At 38.0% G+C, this 20,767-nt stretch overlaps 1 protein-coding gene across 3 annotated transcripts in view; it reads left to right on the top strand.

Annotated features, from left to right (window-relative positions):
* The window catches only part of CFAP58 (cilia and flagella associated protein 58), a 57,022-nt gene continuing 36,831 nt past the window's right edge, over positions 577-20,767 (top strand). Inside the window, exons 1-9 of one of the 3 annotated variants that reach the window (XM_021400008.1) lie at positions 577-1,294; positions 2,311-2,592; positions 7,844-7,992; positions 8,981-9,137; positions 11,136-11,330; positions 14,046-14,183; positions 15,794-15,953; positions 17,647-17,729; positions 18,874-19,065. In XM_021400008.1, coding sequence (XP_021255683.1) covers positions 1,127-1,294; positions 2,311-2,592; positions 7,844-7,992; positions 8,981-9,137; positions 11,136-11,330; positions 14,046-14,183; positions 15,794-15,953; positions 17,647-17,729; positions 18,874-19,065 — 1,524 coding nt within the window. In that variant the 5' untranslated portion in view covers positions 577-1,126. The other 2 variants (XM_021400010.1, XM_021400009.1) reach the window with 2 other exon arrangements.

Here is a 20,767-nt window from a genome sequence, read left to right as displayed (position 1 = left end):
GACCAGCTTATAAAGTTACCATTGGCAAGTCTCTTAGTGCACAAATCACCATGGCTTTGAAAACCAGAAGGCCATGAGGATGTCTCAATATATGGCTATAATTTTTGGACACATTGCACTTGCAGATAACAGCAGTAAACATAACCTAAAACAGAAAGGTGAATATGTCAGTTCATAAGTTTCCATTCTTGTTTTTGTTTTTATATCTGCAAGAAAAGGTATCATAAATATCCAGGTTGTACATTTGTTATATTGTATTAACTCTTTTTTTAACCCATTCTTGTCCTTCAGCAGAATTTTGCAACAAAGCAAAAATAATGTCTGTTTCTTCACATGTGCAGCTGTTTTGTTGATAAAAGGTCTAAAAATTTCATTTTCTTGATAATCCAGAATCCTAGAATCAAGGAATTTATCATTATCACTTTTCTGGTGCTTTTGTTACATAGGAAGCATAACCACAAAGGAAAATGAAGAAAAAGAAGAGTGAAAAACCTAGAAAAGGTACTTTATTAATTCATTTATTATGAGAAGTTTGCTTTGATATGACTGAAACTCTTTCAGCAAATAGAATGTTTTGCAATTAAGTCCTACGTATACAGAATACATTATAAAACATGCATTATTCTCCAGCCCTAATGGTAACATCAGACCATTTCAAAGCCTCCCTTCGAAATTACGCATTTTGCTATGCAATCAGTAAAATGAAGTGCTGCAATTCAGCCTTCATTAAACCAGGCAGAATTATCCATTGTCACTATTAGCTTGATGTGGGTCTTAAAGGTCATACTCAATGTCCATTCTGCTGGGGACGTGCACATAGAACGTTATGTTCCCTGCCCTAAAAGCTATCGGATGGAAGAGTTTGTGACCCCACTGAGGGAAAGCGATGAGTTCAAGGGTTCGCTGGTAGCAGAGCAAACAGCAGCTGCCTGTACTTTACTGCAGCCCTTAAGCACAGAGCCTTTGTCTGGGGTTCCCTTGTCCCGTACCCTGCTTTTGTGCTAAATCATTAATGTCCTAGAGGGGACAGGGCTTCGGCGCCCGGGTAGTGCTGAGTGGGAGAGGAGCGTGGCCTGCGTGCCCATAAACCCTCTATAACTCCTCTCTGCCGGGCCTCTGCGAGGAGATGGCGGGGCGCAATCCCACCCCAGGCCCAACACCTCCCCCGGCGGCCATGACAGCCCGCCCCGCGAACCCGCCCGCCGCCGTTGCTAGGAGACGGCCCGGCCGCGTCACCAGCCCCGAGTACCGGCCAGCCCGCTCCCGGCCCGGCCCCGCAGGCAACATGGAGGAGGTGAGCCCCCCGCCTGAGTTTGGGCTGGGCTAGCGCTGTACCACAGAACAGCCCCAGCTGCATCACCTCCTTTTAATTTAAGTTTTTCCAGGTGGTACGGACTTGTGCACTCCCCAAACCAAACGAAATATGTATTTGCTCCCGGATTTATTTACTTCTTGTTTTTTTTTGAAAATGCTCACCTTTCTGTCTGGAAGGACTGTCTGGCAGGAGAACCCTGAGCCTGCCTCGGAGGTGTAGTGTTAAAGATACACCTAGCCTTCAGATCACAGTGTGGATGCTCCAGCTGGCTGTGACCAAGCTTGAGTAATGGCAGCAGTGCACCTGTGACAGAGTGACGTGTCCTGCGGGCTGATTTATCTTGCTACTTAGCAGATCCAGCTAACTTCCAAGAGGCGACCGTTCCACCTCCGCTTGGTGTGGTTGTTTTCTGCTGAAGGCTGTAATAGATGTAATTTTAAGCTGTTTAGAGAAATACTGGTGGTATTGGGTGGATGTAAATTGAGCTGGCAATATTTGGCTTCAGAATGGAGCTACATCAGAAATTTCCCCTGTAAAAGTTTAACAGGCACTTCCTGCAGGGGATGGATTTGCTTGCATTCCCATTCCCAGTGCTTTCTGACGTGCTTATCGCTGGTGCTATTTGCATAAGAAGAATAAATGAATCATACTTAACAGTGGAGGGAACTGGGAAGAATGAAGGCTAAAATACTGGCTTACCTGAATAGCCAGTCATATTTTTCCAGACCCATCTTTAGAATAGCTGTGGTACTCAATTACGGGAGCTCTGAGTGTTAAAGCACGAGTTATTTCAGTAAAATTAGAGGACATCTATTTGAAGAACAGACTGAAATGTGCATATTATACGGCAGCAAGAGAACTGTAATTACAGAAATTTTTGACTTGATTTCTTAGGAGATGTTACACACTCAATATATTGCTTTTGTATATTTTGAGGTCAAAAGCAAAATGTTCAGTTCCTCCCGTTAATTGATTATCTATCTCATTTATTTCAGGAAAAGTCTGCAAAGATGTATCTAGAAGAAAGTGCTTTTGAAGCACTGGAAAAAGACTTCCAAGAAGTCATCAATCTACTTAAGGGAGATAACACTCTGGAAAAATTTCGAACAGAATATGAAAAGCTCCATGCTGTTTTGAAGAAGTCTCATGAAAATGAAAAGCGTCTCATGGAAAAATGCAGGGAGCTGAATGCTGAACTTGTGGTGAATTCATCTAAAGTAGCTGCTCTCACAAAGCTCTCTAAGGATGATCGGGGAACTATAACATCAATGAAGATGGTAAAGTTTTGAATAGAATTAAATATAACATGAAATTATTAATGAAAAACTTGGTAGTAAGAAAACCGTCTACAAGAACACTTTATTTTATATAAAGAACTAAATGGGGGATCAAGTGTAGGGCTAGTATCTCCAGTTCCTTAACCTCTGCTTTGCTACTGATTGCTTTGTTTTCTTAGCCTGGTATTTTTCACTCCTCTCAGTCGAATTCTGTATTTAGTTTTAGACCTATGCAAATAAGTTGACTTTATTGGCTTTCTGTTACTCAGTAGTACTAGCACTTCCATATCTGTAAAATAGCATATCTGCATTTCCAACTTACTCAATTCTTGAAACTGGAATCGTTAATATTTTCAAAGTGCTTCTTGGGTGCTAATTATTGCCAGAATATGAAAAATCTACTTACATGCTGAAATATGGATTGTAGATGTTTCATGGTGTTTCTGAAAAGGAATCCTATATAGCATTTCAATGTCACTTCACCAATTTACTCTGTGTTCTTTGTTATTATCGATTTGAATGCAGTCAAAGTGCTTGACTTGCTAAAGAATAATCAATGTTTTTAGCCTTGCACTGAGGTTTGACTACCATGAACCTAAATTGGTCAAATGATCAGAAAATAGTACTTTGAGCTTTTTTTCCTCCTGATTGTTTAAAAGCTTAGGTTGTGGTACCTAGGTTGGCATTAGTTTCTCATTTAGATGAGACACCTACATGCCTTGCAATAAAGTGTTATCTTCTAAGGATAGGAGAGTAGATTGCTGTTAAATGCTTGAAAATAGTGATTAACATTCTTTATAGACTTATTTTGTTCCATTAAAATAAATTCAGTGTAACAATAGGAAATATTCTAAGAACGCTACAGAAATAGAAGTTATTTAACATGATTTTTCTTATCCATAGAATTATGAAGAAAATAAACACTCAGCACTGCTAGTTGTATTTATTCTGTCATCCTATGGCTGCAGCTTGCTAGCCTGTGGCAATGCTCAAAACATCCTCAGGAAGGGAGAAAACCACTTAAAATCTTACTGATTTTCACTGCTGCTAATCAAAATCTGGTAGGTGGCAGTCAGGGATTGCAATGGTCCTTACCGTTTTCTATTACGTGGCTATGCTCCGAGTATGAACAGTAGCAAAGACAATCCTTCAAGATGTTCCCAAGCTGAGGCAACATTGTCTTGGTAATGTTACAAAACTGAAGAGTGGAAGAGTAGGATATAATGAGCTCCTTTACAATGTCAGCAGCTGATTTGAAGCAAGGTGGGTTATGGCTTAACAGTAGAACCTACTATTGGAGCAGCTAGGTGATTTTGTAGTGAAAAAGCTGCTTGACAATATGATCCTATTGGAAGCAATGTGCAAAACACAGCATGTGACATTTAAATTCCAGTTGCATGCTATGGACCATGTAAGCAGCACTGATACTTTTCAGTTTGGCTGTGAGAACTAGTCTTTCTCTTAAACATTCCAGAATTATTTGGATGTTATTTAAGATTCATGTCATTTTGTGGGATTTGACTGGCATTATCCTTCTTATTTCATGTTACTCTTCTTTTTGAAGAGAAGATCCATTACAGCTGTAGTATTTTACTACAGTTTTACCAACATTCAAAAAATATCTTTCACAGGTGCTTAAGGCAGATGTTGAGGAAGGTTCAAGTGCTCAAATAGCGAATATGATGTTCTACAGGAGTGAGTTAGACAAATAATCTGTTCCAGTGTTTCATTATTTGCAAGTGATAAGAGAATCCCAGTGGGGCTGTTCCTCTAAGAATGGTATACCTGCTTCAAATTAAGGCCCTCAGTCTTGGTGACTTGATGGGTCATCAGGGTAACAGGTTTATAGGTTTGCTTTTGTGTGTTGTTAGTTCATATACAAATAAAGGTTTCAACCAAGCTGCAGAGGTAGTATTTTTCTTCACGTGGAGCCTGCTTGTAATCAGTAGGATTTGTTTAGGGGCAGGGGTTAAGTGCGCAAATCAATTGCTGGTAGGACCGAGGTCAATAATAATCAATAGCTGTTACTGTCTGAGGGCTGTTCAGTGCTTTGTTTTGTAGTTTTAATAAACTGGACATAATAGTCTGCTGTTTATAGTCATGTCAGAGAAGCTAAGGGCCAGGCTGAACCCTAGGGAAATACAATTCTCTCTTTCACTGTTAGGGAAACTGATCTATAGGGCTGCACTGGAAGAACACCAGAATGAGAATTTGTAGGAGCTTGTACTGCCCTGCTTTGAGTTACCAAGTTCTCAGTTTTCAAGGGAATCAATCCAGTGTACTAAGAAAGCATTTCATAAATTCTCAAATCACTGATGTGATCACATAATCACAGAATTGTGATCTTTGGGTCTATTTAAGGAAAATAAAGTAAAACAGTCACACTTTATGAATTCTGCTTCACACTTTCCAGAGTACTTATCCAAAATTTTTGGCTGATTCTAAATGCAAACATCCGGCTTACTTCCATCTTTAATTATACAAGAAACTGCATGTACCTATATATGTACTGCAGTTACTCAGTGATTCTGATGCACTCCGCATTCTTTCAGTTCCCCTCTCCACTAAGTAATAAAGTGATTGTTTTTTTTCAGTTAAAGCATCCACCTTCAGAAATATCCTCCTCTCTAGTATTGAGTTTAAAGGAAGAGATCTATGTATTCTTTGTTCAAAGTAAAAGAAATAACAAAGGAAACTGTCACAATGGAGACCAGTTTGGCTGATGCTGAAGTCTGTAGCAGTTTTTTAATTTATATTTTGCCTTTTAATGATGTCATCATCCTCTGTATATGCTAACCCAATTGATAAAAGTTGTTTTGACATACATCAAGAGCAAGATACAGTTCAAGAAGTTCAGCACAGGGTTTCCTGCGATCACAGCTTGTCTGAATGGCCTCACTGACTTCAGGGCACCACTTCTGTGGACTCTCACCAAAGCAAAGTACAGTTATGAGGCCTAAGGACTCACTAAAGCCAGTAAGACCTCTCAAAGGGCTTACTGATATTATTCACCAGTTCCATCCCCCCCAAACTCCAATTAGAATGATTTAATTAACCAATTTTAATCACAGTTTAATCAGCCAGCAGGAGGCTTTGATTTTAAGTAATCAGCTTTAATCTTATTTTCCATTTGCATTTTTCTAGAGAAAGATTGGTTGTCTCTTTTTGGTTGGCACACCTGAAACACGTGTTTACAGCTATATTTTATGCTTTTTTGCCAGCCAAGATGATACGCTATTTCTTTATACCATTATTTCAGCCTAGCGTGCATTTATTTTAAATTCATAATTTAATATTTTTATGTAAGAGTAATGAGTGAAAAATTTATTACCTATTAGATTATATCTAAGTTTGTGAGGTCATTGCTGCATTTAAATGGAAATTAGAACTCTAAATGTGTAAAAAATTGACTTTAGTATTTAAAAACTGTTTTAAGTATGCTTGATACATAACTGAAAAGCATATTTTTCAAACTAGATTTTCAACTAAGTAATTTGCTAAGTAATGAAAATACAGTTTGTTGATTATAATCTTCAGAATTTCGGAACAAGTAAAACCCACCATTTAACTCTTTATTATTAGTCTGGAAAAAAAAAGCCAAAGGACAAACATTCCTGATCTTTAAGCTCCATCTGGTTTCTCAAATTTGGATATGCTGAACTAATTGAATAGCTAACATGAAAACATATTCTCCCTCTATCTTGAAGAGGCTACAGATGTTATATTCTGTGTTAGCCTTTCAGCAAATTCTGGTAGTCTGTTTCTGCTCGTTCAATGACTTTAAGTTTTTAATTGAGGCCGTAAACAGCTTAGCACTAGATTTATTCAATTTGAAAGATCTCAATATATATGTTAACCATATACCATAACATAGCTTGTCATTATTTCTAACTTAATGTTAGGTAGGTTTACTCTTAGAACCGGGGATGTTAATTCAAATAAGGAATTGCTGTAAACAATTTGATATAAATTATCATCAAGTTGTCATAGAATACCTTGGGTTGGAAGGGGCCTCAAAGATCATCTAGTTCCAGTCCGCCTGCCATGCCCGGAGTTGCCAACCACTAGATCAGAATGAGCAGGAACCCATGAAGCCTGGCCTTGAATGCCTCCAGGGATGGAGCATTCACAACTCCTCTGGGCAGTTATCAGATATTATTCATTGTGGAGGTATTTTAATTTTTTTCACAGCTCTGTTTTTGTATGATACAAATAGAAGTTGAAAGGGATGTTATTTTGTGATGGAATTACGCTTCTCTCTGATCCTACTCAGAGAGGTCCTAAAGGTAATGTAGAGTTGCAGAGCCACACTTGGAATCTACATTCATTAAAGTCCATGAAGTCAAACACTCTGTCAGCAGCCAGGTGAGAAAAAAGCATGAGAGACAGGACAGCATGCTGTGATTTGCTGTTCAGGAACTTCTAGGGTCAAAAGTAGTATCTTCTTTGGGGACACTTCTCCCATGAATTTGTATATATGCTTTCTGATTCAGTGCAAAAAAAAATTCCAGGACTACTCAGAGCATGGTTTGAACCTGGCAAGGAACAAGCCTGCTATGTGATTCTTAAGGATCTATTTCAAGGGGGAGAAATGCGGAGGAAGTTAGAAAATTAAGCAAACTCTCATTTGCTATTCCTGCTTGTTGATATCAAATCGTGGGATGGTGACTCTGGCATTCAAATAATCCCACGTGTTGAAGTTTAGCATGAGAATTGTGGCTTGTCTAAATATGTAGTTAAAGCCAAAATGCTCTAGGTCCTCACAAATGCAAAGGAACAAAGAGGTAGCAAGGCCCAAAGTAGCATCTCTTTCTCATCCTCTGATAAATAGTAAGGTGGATGTTCACTGTTGTAACAGCTAGTAAGTTTTTTTTAGAGACATAACTGAGCTATTGGATGGAGGACAGGGGAATTTTGTAGGCACTGAGTTTTCAGTAAATGTTTAGAAATTAGTGGGACTTAGAGGACCAAAACCTCCAAGAGTGGGATTTGATAGTATTCCAATCTATGTGTTAGAGAAAATGTGTTAAGAGCTTTTGTGGTGTAAACTGACATTGTCTGAATGGCTGGAAATGCCCTCATTCCAGTGAAAAGACAACCGGTGAAGGAAACCGTTGTGAATCTGAGCATGAAAAGGCATGAAAATCTAGCTTCTTAATTAACCAAAATGCAAGGTAATTAATTTTTAATTTGTTGTTACTTTTCCACCCAATTTAATTTCTGTTTTCTGTTTGTTTTTTTTTTTTCCTAGGAGATTGAAAAAGCCTGGAAAATGGTGGATGCAGCCTATGAAAAGGAACAAAAAGCAAAGGAAACAATTCATTCACTACAAGAGGAAATTGCACGCCTAACTAGTTCAGTGGAGCAGAGATCTGGACTGTCCTCCAGTCAGGAATACAAGTAAATTTTCCCTAAAAGGAACAAGTGCCTGATCTGATTTTCTATCATTCTGCACCTTGTTTAGCCACTTATACACTACAAGGTCACTGGAAATCAGAGACAGAGGTCTTTTCTCCGTTTTACTTTTCTCATGAGTGCACGTTTATTTGTCCATCTGCTTATGCAGTGAACAAGTACAGAATCACACTGTTAGTGAGTTCATTTAGCATTGAATTAAGCTGAGAAAACGAAAAAACAGTAGTGTGCACTTTCTCAGTAATGGTCCCAATGTTTTATCTGAGCAGCATTTCAACATACGGTGTCTCTCAGTATTCTGTTGATTCTGTCAACAATTTAACATACAATGGCAGCAGGGCCCAGTAGATGAGAAAAATAGGCAGGAGACTTCTCTTCTGTTCCCAGTTTTGTTAGGCATTATCACTGGCTGTATATATTCATACACTTAATTTTTTTTTCAGTTGAACAGTTGAACTATGCTGCCACTAGGATAGAGTGACTTAGTCTCAGGTGGAGCCTCTAGCTACTACGGTGTACAAATAATTATGATCCTGAGGACCTGTCAATTTTAAACACCTTCCAAAAGCTGCCTTTATAGACAAGTCCTCAGGTTGTTCTTATGCTTTAACGTTAACTATGAACTCAAAGGTGAAATAGAATATATTGCCCCATAGGACCTGTGTACTTTCTACTGAGATTGCTGGTCTGATAGCTGAACCAGCTGATTCTGGATTGCAATATTCACATTGTGTAAATGTTTTTATATTATGTGTTCTGGCTATGTATGGGGCGTACTCATCTCTGGATGTTTCCAACTCTACTAAACATGACAATGGGATAAAACAAGAGTGATTTTTTGGACTAGTGTTGAAGAGTTTAAAGTGAAACAGACTTTTAAGCTACTCTTTTTCACGAAGGATCTTGTTCTGGTGTAGGAGGAAGAACAGAAAGGGCACATGCCACTGCTTAACTATGGTTTCCTTACTTCCAGCATCAGTGATTTGATAAAATACAAAGAAGAGATAACAAAGGAGCGAGACCAGCTCTTGTCAGAGGTGGTGGAGTTACGTCAAAGTCTAACTCAAGCCACAGAGCAGCAGCAGGATACAGAGAGAGCAAAGAATGAGGCAGATCAAGCTGTTATGCAGGTCAGTACGGCTCACCAGTGGTGATCTTAAGCTCTGTCGTAAGCCATTTTCCACTTCTGCAGTTGATCTCCATCGACTAATATACTACTGCCTATTCTTCCACATCTAGAATTTTTTCAGGAATGCTCAGAGAAGAGTCTGTTGTGAATTATTTTTATATTTTTCTCTATTTCTTGGCCATGTCCTTGGAAAAAAATGTATTTTCACGTACCAGATGCTTCCATAGCTCCCCAGTAACCTGACTTGAGCCAGAGTTCCTCTGCCAATGTCATAGTAATCCTTCATACTGGTGATTCCTTTTTGGTTTGTTTGCTTCTTTTCTGCATTGTAAATCCTTGTGCTTCCAAAGAACCACTTAAAACATAGACCTGGAATTTTGATCCTTGTTCACTTTCTGTCAGTGGTGGCTGTTGTATGATGCCATACAATCATTTTTAAGAACGTATCAAAATCTGACTTAAAAGCTGATTAGGCTCTTTTTCTGTACTGCTTCTGGGGAACTTTTTCAAAATTTCACTTTTCTAATGGTTACATACTTTGTTACACTGATTTCTACCTGCTGGTTTTGAGCTTAAATAATTGTTCACTTTGCCACTGTCTGTACAGAGCAGTCACATTCTACCTCAGCTTTTCTTTGCTCTTTAAGTTAGGCTTTCAATTTTTCTGAACATCTGAGTAGACAGGCCTCTTTATTGAACAATATGTATAGCTTTCTCTAAATGTGTATAGCAGCTAGAGATACAGAAAACAGGATCAATAGGATACCCACTGAATGGAGAGGAAGTAGAGAAGAATGGAAGATCAGAAAACTGATGCATCAACATAAAAATGCAACAGTGAAGAATAAAGGAATGTAAAGAAGAACATAAATAGGGGCTGGAGCAAGACACCAGGAGAGAAGAACACTTAAAGAATAGAAAAGACATGGAAGCAGCAGTTAGCTTGCAGTTTTCATTAATCACAAATAGGGAAGGGTGGATGAACCTGCATTCCATACACAGTAGTATTTTCTGTTTCTAAAGCACTTATCTGGGAACGTAATACAAGAGAATATGAATGCTTGTTTTTCTGACTGCGTTGCAGGTACGTGAGAAAAGAAGAAGTGAAACTCCCATCAAATCTTACTGAATCTTGCCAACCTTAATCTTCTGATACCTACTTCATCAGGCCTTTAATTTTCAGCATTGTTACAGTGCGTAGAACCACTTTCTATTCTCCACTTCAGACTGCTTAAATAACAATGTTTTTTTGAAGAGCCCGTTGAAGACTCTGGCAATTCTGGCAACTTTTCATCTGTGGGCTAACAGGGAGAAGAATCATTAAATGAAGAGCATTTTTCAATTGTTGGCCCCTGTCTGAACTGGATTTTTCCATGTGGATCAATCTTCTATAGATATTCTCTGGTGATTCTGCTCCATCACATTTTTGGGGAGAGAGAGAGCAGAAGTCACAAGAAAGTTATCAAATATCAGAGAAAACTTCTTTCGAAGTTTCTGCTGAGGAACTTGGAGAGCAGAAATATTGAGAGCAATTGTGAAGAAAAAAAACTGCTTTGACACCTGTGTCTTTCCTTTATCAGTATTTCTGCTGGTGGGGTAGAAAAAATCCTTGCAATATAACATTAAGTCCAAGTCAGTTTTAACCCTGCATTCAAAAAGCACCACTTTACAAATAAGTTGTAACAGAAAATACATTTGTGCCACTGCATCTCCTGAAGGATGCTTTGTGTACCTGAACTCTATCAGACCCTTCTGCATGGATGAACTGATCAGTGTTTAACAATTTCTTGCCATCAATAAATAGATTACCTCATACAGAATTTCTAGTTCAGCAATTAGAGAACATAGTTACTTCTCAGATCTGTGCAGTAGAATGTTTTGCGTAGTAGTGGGTACAGTAGAAGCCATTGTTTTTAACATTAAGCATGAGAAGTGAGAGGCTTTGTTTCCTAAATAAAAGGCAACAGAACTTAAAATTTTGTCTTCTTTATTATTACAGCTTCAGCAAGAAATCCAAATGCGTAACAATGAAGTATCACGAGAAGCTCGAAATAAAGAAAAAATGGATAAGGAGCTGAAAAATCTTCAAGCTGAAATCATTAATAAGCAAGCTGAGATCAAGAATTTACAGCAATGTATACAAAAGAACAAAGAGGAGCAACTGAAAATGGAACAGCACCTAAAAGAGCAGAAGGTAGGGTACCTGGCATGCTTTTCATCAGGTCTAAGGTTAGAGTCAGATTTCAAAATAAGAAGAAATTTGATTTTCATGAAGGGAGATGGAGGGAAATTATTTTAAGTCAATAAATTTTATTAAATAGTTATTTTTATGTAATTTTTAAAACAAATAAATATTTGAAGGCAGATGACAGATTTCAGATAAAATTCCTCACAGAAATCAGTAGTGAAGCACAATGATATAATTAGAGATCATCTCATCCTGAAAAGATGACAGCAAATGAGAGAAAGTCTGTGAAGCATGGATGAACTAATTATAGTAACAGGAGATTGCCAAGCTGGACTTCTGGTGTATATTGTCAGTTTTGCCACTGATTGACTGTAGTGGCATGGGTAAAGAAAGCCATTTTAAGTCTGATCCCTTTTATCTTCTATGTCACAATAATTTTCACCTACCTCTCAAGCTTGTGGAAGTGCTTCTGTCAAAGGCCAGAGAATTGTCTTCGTAAACCTTTTTGATTGATATTCCCTGCTCTGTTTCCAAAAACTTTATCTGGAAATGTACTAACGTAGTGTTCTGGAAGAGTCTGAATTTTCAGGTTGTCAGTCCATTTCCCCTGACTTTGAGAAACTCACAGAGAAGCAATTTCAGTAAATGGCAGGAGAGATCTCATCACTGTATAACAGTCCTACCTCAAGGGAAACTTTCTTGGGAGTTGTGTGTATCTAGTAAATTTATGGCTTTTATAGCTTTTTCTTCCCTTTGGGTCTCTGAGTTAGTGAGGGTAGAAGTTTGTGAAATTTTTTTTCAACGTGGACTCTTAGTAAAATACTTCGCATAAAAGATAAAGAGAACATGATGGTTTCTCTGAATACACTTGATTGTTTATCTGAACTTCTGCCTTCAAGAAGGATAGTGAGTTGCTCAAGTGCATGCAGAGAAAAGAGCAACAAAGCTGGTGAAATAATGAGAAAACAAATGCTATGAGGAGCAGCTGAGGAGAATAGGGTTGTTTCGTCTGGAGATAAGGAGGCTGAGGGGAGACCTCATCACTCTCTACAGCTGTCAGAGAGGAGATTACACTAAGGAGGCTGTCACCTTTTCTCATGTGACAGGTGGTAGGATGCAAAGAAACAGACTTCAGTTCTGCCAGGAAAGGTTTAGATTGGATATTAGGAATAATATATCCATGGAGAATGTGGTCAAGTGGAACAGGCTGCCCAGGGAAGTGATGAGTCCCCATCACTAGCAGTATTTAAGAGACATGTGGAAGCAGCACTAGGGGACATAGTTTAGAGATGAACTTGGTATGTCAGGTTGGTGGTTGGACTTGATGATCTCTTAAGATCTTTTCCAATCTAAATTATTTTATGACTGTGCAAATATCACTGAGTAGTTTATGAGAGCAACTTCATGATCTGCCAAGACAACCATATTCTTTTTAATCAGGATGTCTGCAGTTCCTGGTTCTGTGGCATTCTTCATCCTCTTTTCTGTAGTTCCTTTTGAGCTAAGTCCCTATTTTAGGAGCATTCAGTTGTCCAAACTGTCCTGGAAACTGGTAGTTCCCATAAAGTGCCATGCCTAGGCTTATTAACCAGGCTACTACGCTGCTTTGATTGCCAGTAGTGGCGTGAAGTTGTCTGTGGAGTCACTGTATTGTCCTTCACAAAAAATCTGTTCAAACGTAGACTATTCTAGAGTTAGGGTAGAGATCTGTAAGAGGGGATGACTCAACTATTGCCACACAATAAGGTTATTGTTTATCAACTGAATTGTAGTTGGCTGTGATGCCTGCTCTTACTCCACTCAAATTTATAATCTAGTATTATTGCTTGAATGACAGTGAAGTCGGTTTAGTGCAGCAGCTATAGGCTTCACGCCACCCATGCCCAAGTCTGAACAAAGAATACCCAGAAACAGTGTAATTCTGACATTCATAACATGAGAAACGATTTTCACATGGTCTTTTCTTTTGCATGCGTTTGGACAAGTGATATTCTGTTCCTCTTCTTTTAAGTTTTTTTTAAGAGAATAGTATGTATTGACTTCATCAGTTTATTGCACGTTAATATTTAAAGTGTGAAATATGGTGGTCATTCTTTCCTCACTTATGGAGTAATGATTGTTAGAGGAAGTCTCATCAAGCAGTAAAAAACAGTGGTGGATCCAATATTGATGTATGTGTACCCCATACAAACCATGAAACTGCTGTTCTGAGCTTTTGACTGAAGACGAATTAGAGAAGAAAATGGTTGGGTCCTGGTCTCAGCAAATCATGTATCCAGATAAATGCTATTGGCATATTAATGTAGAATTTGCGCACTAAGAGACACAGCTCCCTTGCCCTCTACTGATTGAAGTCATTTGAATCTCATACTGATTTTCAGTAATTATATGTAGCAAGTGATTGTGTTGCATGATGCTTGCCAAATGCCTAATATGAATTAAAGTATTTATCTATCACCTGAGAGAGAGACCTGCTAAGCTGCCAGAAAAAATGACACTGGCTGTGTTATTCATTAGAAATTATCATTTCCCCTAGTCAGTATGAACATTTCTCATATTTCACATTAGTAGTTTCATCAGCAATGAAGGGTGGGTTTTAAGCAGACAACAATCTGCAGCAGCTTTTATCTCCTAGGGAGATGGAAGGTTCTGTCTTCATGTATATGTAGATGTTGTAATCAGATTAAAAAGAACTAATAGGATTGTTTCTTAATCTAACAGATGTTGAATGAAAGAACTAGTAAGGAACTTGAGCAATTTCAGATGAGAAATAATAAGCTTATGCAAGAGAGTGAGCAGCACAGTGCAATGTTTCAAGGAGTAGTGCAGGATCTTCACAAAAAGACAGCAGAACTGAAAGTAAGTACCAGAAGGTGTGTGCATCCTCTCACATACATAGTCTGCTCGGAAAGTAACACCTATTTATTTCCATGGAAACTACAACAAATACAAAGAGCACAATAACACTATTTGATAGAGCAAATTCTCAGCTACAAAATGCTATTTTTCAACATAGTCACCACCATTAGCTGTGTGTTTTTACCAGTGATGAACAAGAGCTTATATGCCTCTCTTGTAAATATCTGCACCAGTGGAGAAGACTCATTGTCACCACTGCTGAAATGCACCACCCACTATCTCACTGTGCTCACGTCCACTGTTTGATCTCCATAAATCTTCAGTGAGCATTGATGAATGTCAGTGGGTGTCATTTTTTCCACATGGAGGAGTTCAGTGCCCCACCTTTGCTTCGTCAGCACTTCCATGTCAGACGCCTTTTTGTCAGACTGCCCCTCTGCTGCCATCTGTCACATGGAAACAAAATGTGATGGAATATTGGTGGGAAGGTTCAGCGTCTACTGCCATACCACCAACATCCGCCTCTGATGTCATGGGCCAACATAATGACATGGGAAGCATTACTTTGAGAGCAGCTCTTGTGCGTCTCTCTGACTGCAGTCATACTATGCGGAACTTTACATTGTTAAAAAATTGTTTTATACCACTCAGAAGCAGATGAGTTTCAATAGAGGGAAGATTAGATGATTCCTGCATATGATTTCTGGGCTACGTTGAGAGCATTTGTGGGATAGGGTAGTGTATAAACATTAGATATTATTACTTTGTCAACCATATCTTGCATTTTGTATCATCACTGGGGTTAAAATACTGAACATATGAACACTAGCTGCCTCTAATGTGGTGTTGGGCATCCTGAACGGGGAAAGAATTCATAAATCTCTTGATTGTCTGGAAGAACTGAGACGATTCATATCCTGCCAGGTGATACTCACCTACCAGGATTCATCATCTTACATAACACATATCTGAGGTTCTGCATGGAACACAGTAGTCTGTGATGGCTGTAAAACCTAACAGTGAAATTGTATGCAGAAGTAATATTTAACTCTTAAAAGAAAACAGACAAATTTCTGTTTCAGTAATTGGTTTTCATTCCTGGTAACTGGTTCCTTAATTTTCATGCAGTGTTTTGATTTTTTTTTCTCTTCTAATTGTACAGCAAATGAGATAAACTCTACATTTTGTCTTTCTCTAAAAGCCATGAATTATAGAAAGAATGGGGATAACAAATAGCTGCCATACCATTGAACCACACTCTGGATCTCTTTCTCTTCACAATCACTGTCTCTAATACTTCAAGGGAAATCAGAGCTGCCCGTATTTAATCTGCAAGATTGTTTAGTAGCGCTTGAGGTTTGTGTCTGGGGATTTTTTTTCTGGATTATCTTCAGCCTTAAAGCATGAGATTTTATTATAATTTTCCTTCCCCTAGCTCTGTTTAAATTGTTTTTTATATTGTTCAATTAATTAATCATCTTCTAGGTGGCCCACAACACTTACACCTTTGCTTGCTGGGGCACTGAATTTCATAGAACAAATACGCACCAAGTACAGACATATTTATTTCTGTGGATGCTCTCACTTTCCCTCCTTGTTGCTTTCTGTAGGTCAGAGAAGATGAACTGACTCAGGTGCACCTTGAAATTTCAAAGATGAACAAAGTAAGAGGTGTTCTCCAGAGTAAGCTACAAGCTGCAGAGGAAAAGAAAGTTGCTGCAGGACAGGAGAGAGAGACCCTAAAAAATCAAATATCTGGTCTAGAGAGAGGTAGGTGCCTGACTCTGATGAACGGATCTTTACTCTGATTCACAGTTTGTTCATTCAAGCCATGTCTTCTTTGCAGGATCGCTCTCTTTTAGTTCTTGGTATGATAGTGTACAAATGAAATTTGAAATGCTTTTTATAGAACCTTTTAAGATGTCTCACAGCACAGCATGCGTGGGTTGCAGACACAAAAGATTTACTGTACTTTGTGGTGTGTAAATTTGTGCCATGTTGTAAAGATTGTTGCCCCCAGTGTATGTTTATTGCTCCTGCTCTGACCTGTGGGAGAGAAACAAGCTTGGAAATTACTGAAAACAGACATGGATAGGACACTTTTTTTCCCTAACTGCTCTGATTCTGCTGAATAGTTAGTGCATGGAAACAAATATTTGCGAGCAAGCAGATAAATTTAGTTCTGGTATATTTAGGACTTCAGTTGGCCAGCAGATATACTAAAGCTGTACAGGTAATGGCTTTTACTTGCTAGCAGGTCTGCAATATTTTGAGAAAGATCTTTCAACATTTTTCTCAAATGGAAATTTTGGAAGAAAATTCCTTGGGTACACTAAAAGACTTTAAAAAATGCAACTAAATTGCAAAAGAAAATACATTTTGAAATAAAAATAAACACATTCTCAAAGTGATTTTCAGAAAAAATATTGAAGATGTTTTTGGTAAAGTAATGTTAAGAAGTTGTCAAAACATTTGGGACAGTGATACCTCCTTTTTTTCCTTTTTGGTTAAAAAAAAAAAAAAAACCACACACATGAAAAACCCCTTTGCTAGAAACCTCAACTAGTTCAAGTTGATGCAGTCATGGATGCATCTTCCTGCTCTACCTTGCTTCTAGCTTGTGTCCTGAAAAGACTGCATATATGAGATATTAATGCTTCTATATGGCTGTATTTATGAAAAATCATGTCTGTTTTCCATGCATCTCTGCAAGAGTGGAAAAGTTTTCCCACAAGCGTTTTGTTTATACAGCTTAAGGCCATGCTTGGTACTAGTGAGAGAAACTTAAATAAAGAAATAAATGATCAGATACATTCCAGAATGCCTGAGAATGGCTACTGGTAACTTGTCTTCCCGCAGTATTAGACGCATCTTAGCAATCCAGTGTACTGCATTTCCTGAGCTGTAGTGTTAGTGTAACAGTTTGTAATTCATTTTAAAATGAAGTGAAAACACCTGCCCAATAGTTAATATGTATGTATTTTTAATAGTATGTATACAATGTTAATCTTGACCCATGGGAAGTAGTTTTAACTCACTTAAGCCAATAGAATATCAGCGCTTCAAGGGAGAACTGGATTTTACTTAAAAGTATTAGAATGACTCTGAAAATCCCTGTTTTTCAAAGTGCTTCAGTTTTTGGATGCTCACTTCGAAATTTGTTAAAAGCATCTGATTTTCAATGTGCTCCATAATTTCTGAAAATCCAACTTCTTTGTGGTATCTTGGCTTGAACGCCCAAATAAAATGCAGTCCTTGTGCCATTAGTTATTGTACCTGAGTTCTTCTAAATACCAAAATCATTATTAACGTCCTTATCTGATACCTGAGGTTGTAAAATGGGGTCACAGGTAATTGAACTGTTCATGCAATGTTAAAGGTTTTTACTAAGTCCGGTAAGTTCTGCATGTTTACAGCTCTTCAGTTTGAATCCATGTTTATACTGTTTCCTCCTTTTCTCTAGAGCTGGAGGCTGCCAAAAAGCAAGCAGAGATTGACAAGAAAGCTGTAGGTGATCTTGTGAGGGAAAGGGATACGCTAAGCAAGGTGAGCTTGCATTGGTAATACTGATAAACAAATTTCATGACTTGAGAGTGAAATGTCTATAGCTTAAACTCTCAAAGAGAAACAGAAACATTGTAGGATAAACAATGCGGAGCCAAACAATCGGATATCCTTAAGCAGGTGCTTATACTTCTATAGTGTGCATTCAAATAGTGCCAATATCCATAAGCACACAAAATATTTCTAAGTTTGAACATATAAGCCATCATGGAGTTAAACCAAAAAAAAGAGACATTTTCATCTTGAAAACCTGTTGTTTATTGTCTTGAAGAGTTGATTATATCTGTGCTTTTGCACTCTGTAGCATATGAAATTTAATATTAATCTAGGCAAATTAATTCTGTGATAGCAAAAGAAGAAACCAAATTGTTGGTGCACCATGTAGCAGCTTGGCGAATGATGTTAATACTAATCTTTGCTTTTTCAGTCCATTTATCTTACTGATCATTTTCCATCAGCCCAAAGTTTTTGTACTGCAAGATAGCATCTCATGTTATTCTCATTTCTGAAGTGTAATCTAGTAAATTCAATGCTAAAAGATTATTTTAGCTGAGATGCTTTCCTTGGTATAGATTCACTGTCTTGTGTCTTGACTCTAGCACAGATGAAGATTTCACAGATAGTAAATACTTGTTTTGAATTTGGGAAAGCAATTTCAAAGGAGGACTAGAAGGCTGATTTTTTTTAAAGATATCTTGGTGTTTTCTATTTAATCCCTACGTGTAATTTCAAACCACGCTTGGTGAATTTGAAGTTGCTATTTAGTAAATGAGAAGGAAGTTACTTTACTGGCTGCTGGCATGCTTTACAATCTAAATGACTTGAAGTTGGCAAGGTTTTTTCAGTCATTAATTATACTGCTTATAAACAATCCTATCCAATTTTTTTCCTGTAATGCAGATATTAGTGTTTTAATGTCAAATCAGAAAAAGCACTACTCGGCAGCTCTATGAGAGATTGCCTTTTCTTTTTAAAATCAGATTTGAGGCTCAAGTATTTCAACTGAGCTAATTAGGTAAGAGATAATAGCATTAGGAAGTCCACGATCCACTTAGATAATGGCATGTTTACGCCATAGTGGTGGCAGTATTGCTTTATTCAGCTCATTTTATTGTCTCTCCTGCAGAACTTGAACAAGGCTGCCAATGCCATTCAGAAGCAGACAGATTTGGTGATGCTCCATGAACAGTCCAAAAGAAATTTAGAAGATGAAATTCAAAATTATAAGAATGAAGCTCAGAAACAAAGGAAGATTATTTACCAGTTGGAGAAGGAGAGAGATTGTTTCATCAATGAAGCCAGTGATCTCAAACAGAAGGTAGAACAGCTTTTTGTGCAAGTTGTTCTTTGCTTTTTTAACTCTTGAAGCTGTTAAGATCATACATTTATTTTCCTGTGTTCCAATGGGAGGAAACTTTGATCAATGGTCTTCAGGCAGTTTACAAAGATCTCTTCTTTAAAGTGTGTGTTGCCCACTACTGTGTTTCAAGTCTCTCTGAAGGAGCCTCAGCAACGACTGCTTATTCTATGAGAAGTTTGGTGTATTGCCATATAGTTCTATTCATCAGTCATTTGGGAAGTGAAAGTAAGGCAGGGGTTTGAACCAGAGCTTCTGACTTCTCATGTCTGAATTCCCCAACTGCAACTCTTGCATGCAGTTGGAAATTGCTCTTTGACTGTTCCGTTTTATCTGCAAAGGACCTTAATTTGATAGTACTCACATCCTCAAATTCTTTTGAGGCCAGTGAGAGATGACAATGCTTGACGTCTTTGTAAGAAACTCAGCATTTTGAAGGATGAATCCTAATACGTGTAAAACATCTGATCATGTTCAGTCTCATCTACAAAATGGATTTTCCAGGACCAACTGCAGAGAAACGCTGCTTAAAATTTGTGCTGTCTTGTACCCATTATTATGTATGGTTTTACTCCTAAAGATATACTCGGGAACGTCATTGTAACATATTCCATTAATTGCTGAAGATCTCATTGAAAGGCCTTCCATGAAGATCATCAATTTACTGGGGTTGGCTTTCAAGCTGTTTCAACTCACAAGTTATCTTTCCACTTCAAAATTATCCTTTTCAACTACATGTGACCAGGGGCTTTAAAATCGTTTTTTGAATGATACATACTCCCTTCTCTAGATTACCTTTTCTCATTACTTAGGAAAAATATTCTGTGGAATTGAGATATGTCTTCATTGCAAAGTCACATTTTGCATCTTTTCCTCGTACTGCATTTCTAACAGAATAAATATGAATTAAGAATGTTGTAAACTAGGGCCAGGGAGTAATTCATAACACTCAGAACTACAAGGCTTTTGCTTTCACTTTTGATTAAGATTACTCACAATATTTTGAGGGTTAAAATGAAAAATGTTTGGTTGTTTTCTTTTTTTTTTCTGTCACTTTGGCTGTGAATTTTCTGTTACTTACAAGGCAGAGTAAATGAGTGGGTTATGGCACTTGAGCTGTGTGTATAATGATGCCTGTATTGTGAATTCAAGTTTCCAAAGGATTTTTATGCTTCTCTGCTTCAGTTAAGGGGCAATTCCTGATTCAACTTGCAGGTGAGGAGCAGCAGGAGTAGATCTGACCACGAGAGTTTGTGAGATGATGGTCTTGTCCCTGCAGAGGTTCTCTACATGAGAAGGATAAGACAGGATAAAAGACAAGGGTGGAAAGAGGAGGGAGGATCATGATTATTGAACCTAAATATTACCTATGAAATACAGTGTTTGATGCATTCAGATGCGTAAATTGAGAAAATGTGGCAAAATTTACATAATACATGAGCCATTTCACAATTGGTCAGCACTCTTCTATCATCTTTTACCACCAAGCAGTCTCCAAAACACCCTGCTGTACTCCTTCTGAATTGTGGAAGAGCTTGTAAAGATCCAAACCCATCTAAGTCCAAAGATTTCTTGGAAATCCTACAAAGGCTGACAAAGCCATGCTCTCGCTAAAGGTTGTCTTGTTATTTACAGCAGGACTGAATTTGTAGCTGCAGAACTG

The sequence above is a fragment of the Numida meleagris genome, chromosome 5, assembly GCF_002078875.1.
Source record: "Numida meleagris isolate 19003 breed g44 Domestic line chromosome 5, NumMel1.0, whole genome shotgun sequence".
NCBI classification, from domain to species: domain Eukaryota; kingdom Metazoa; phylum Chordata; class Aves; order Galliformes; family Numididae; genus Numida; species Numida meleagris.
The sequence above is the reverse complement of the archived record's forward strand: the minus strand, read 5'-3'. Positions and strand labels throughout refer to the sequence as shown.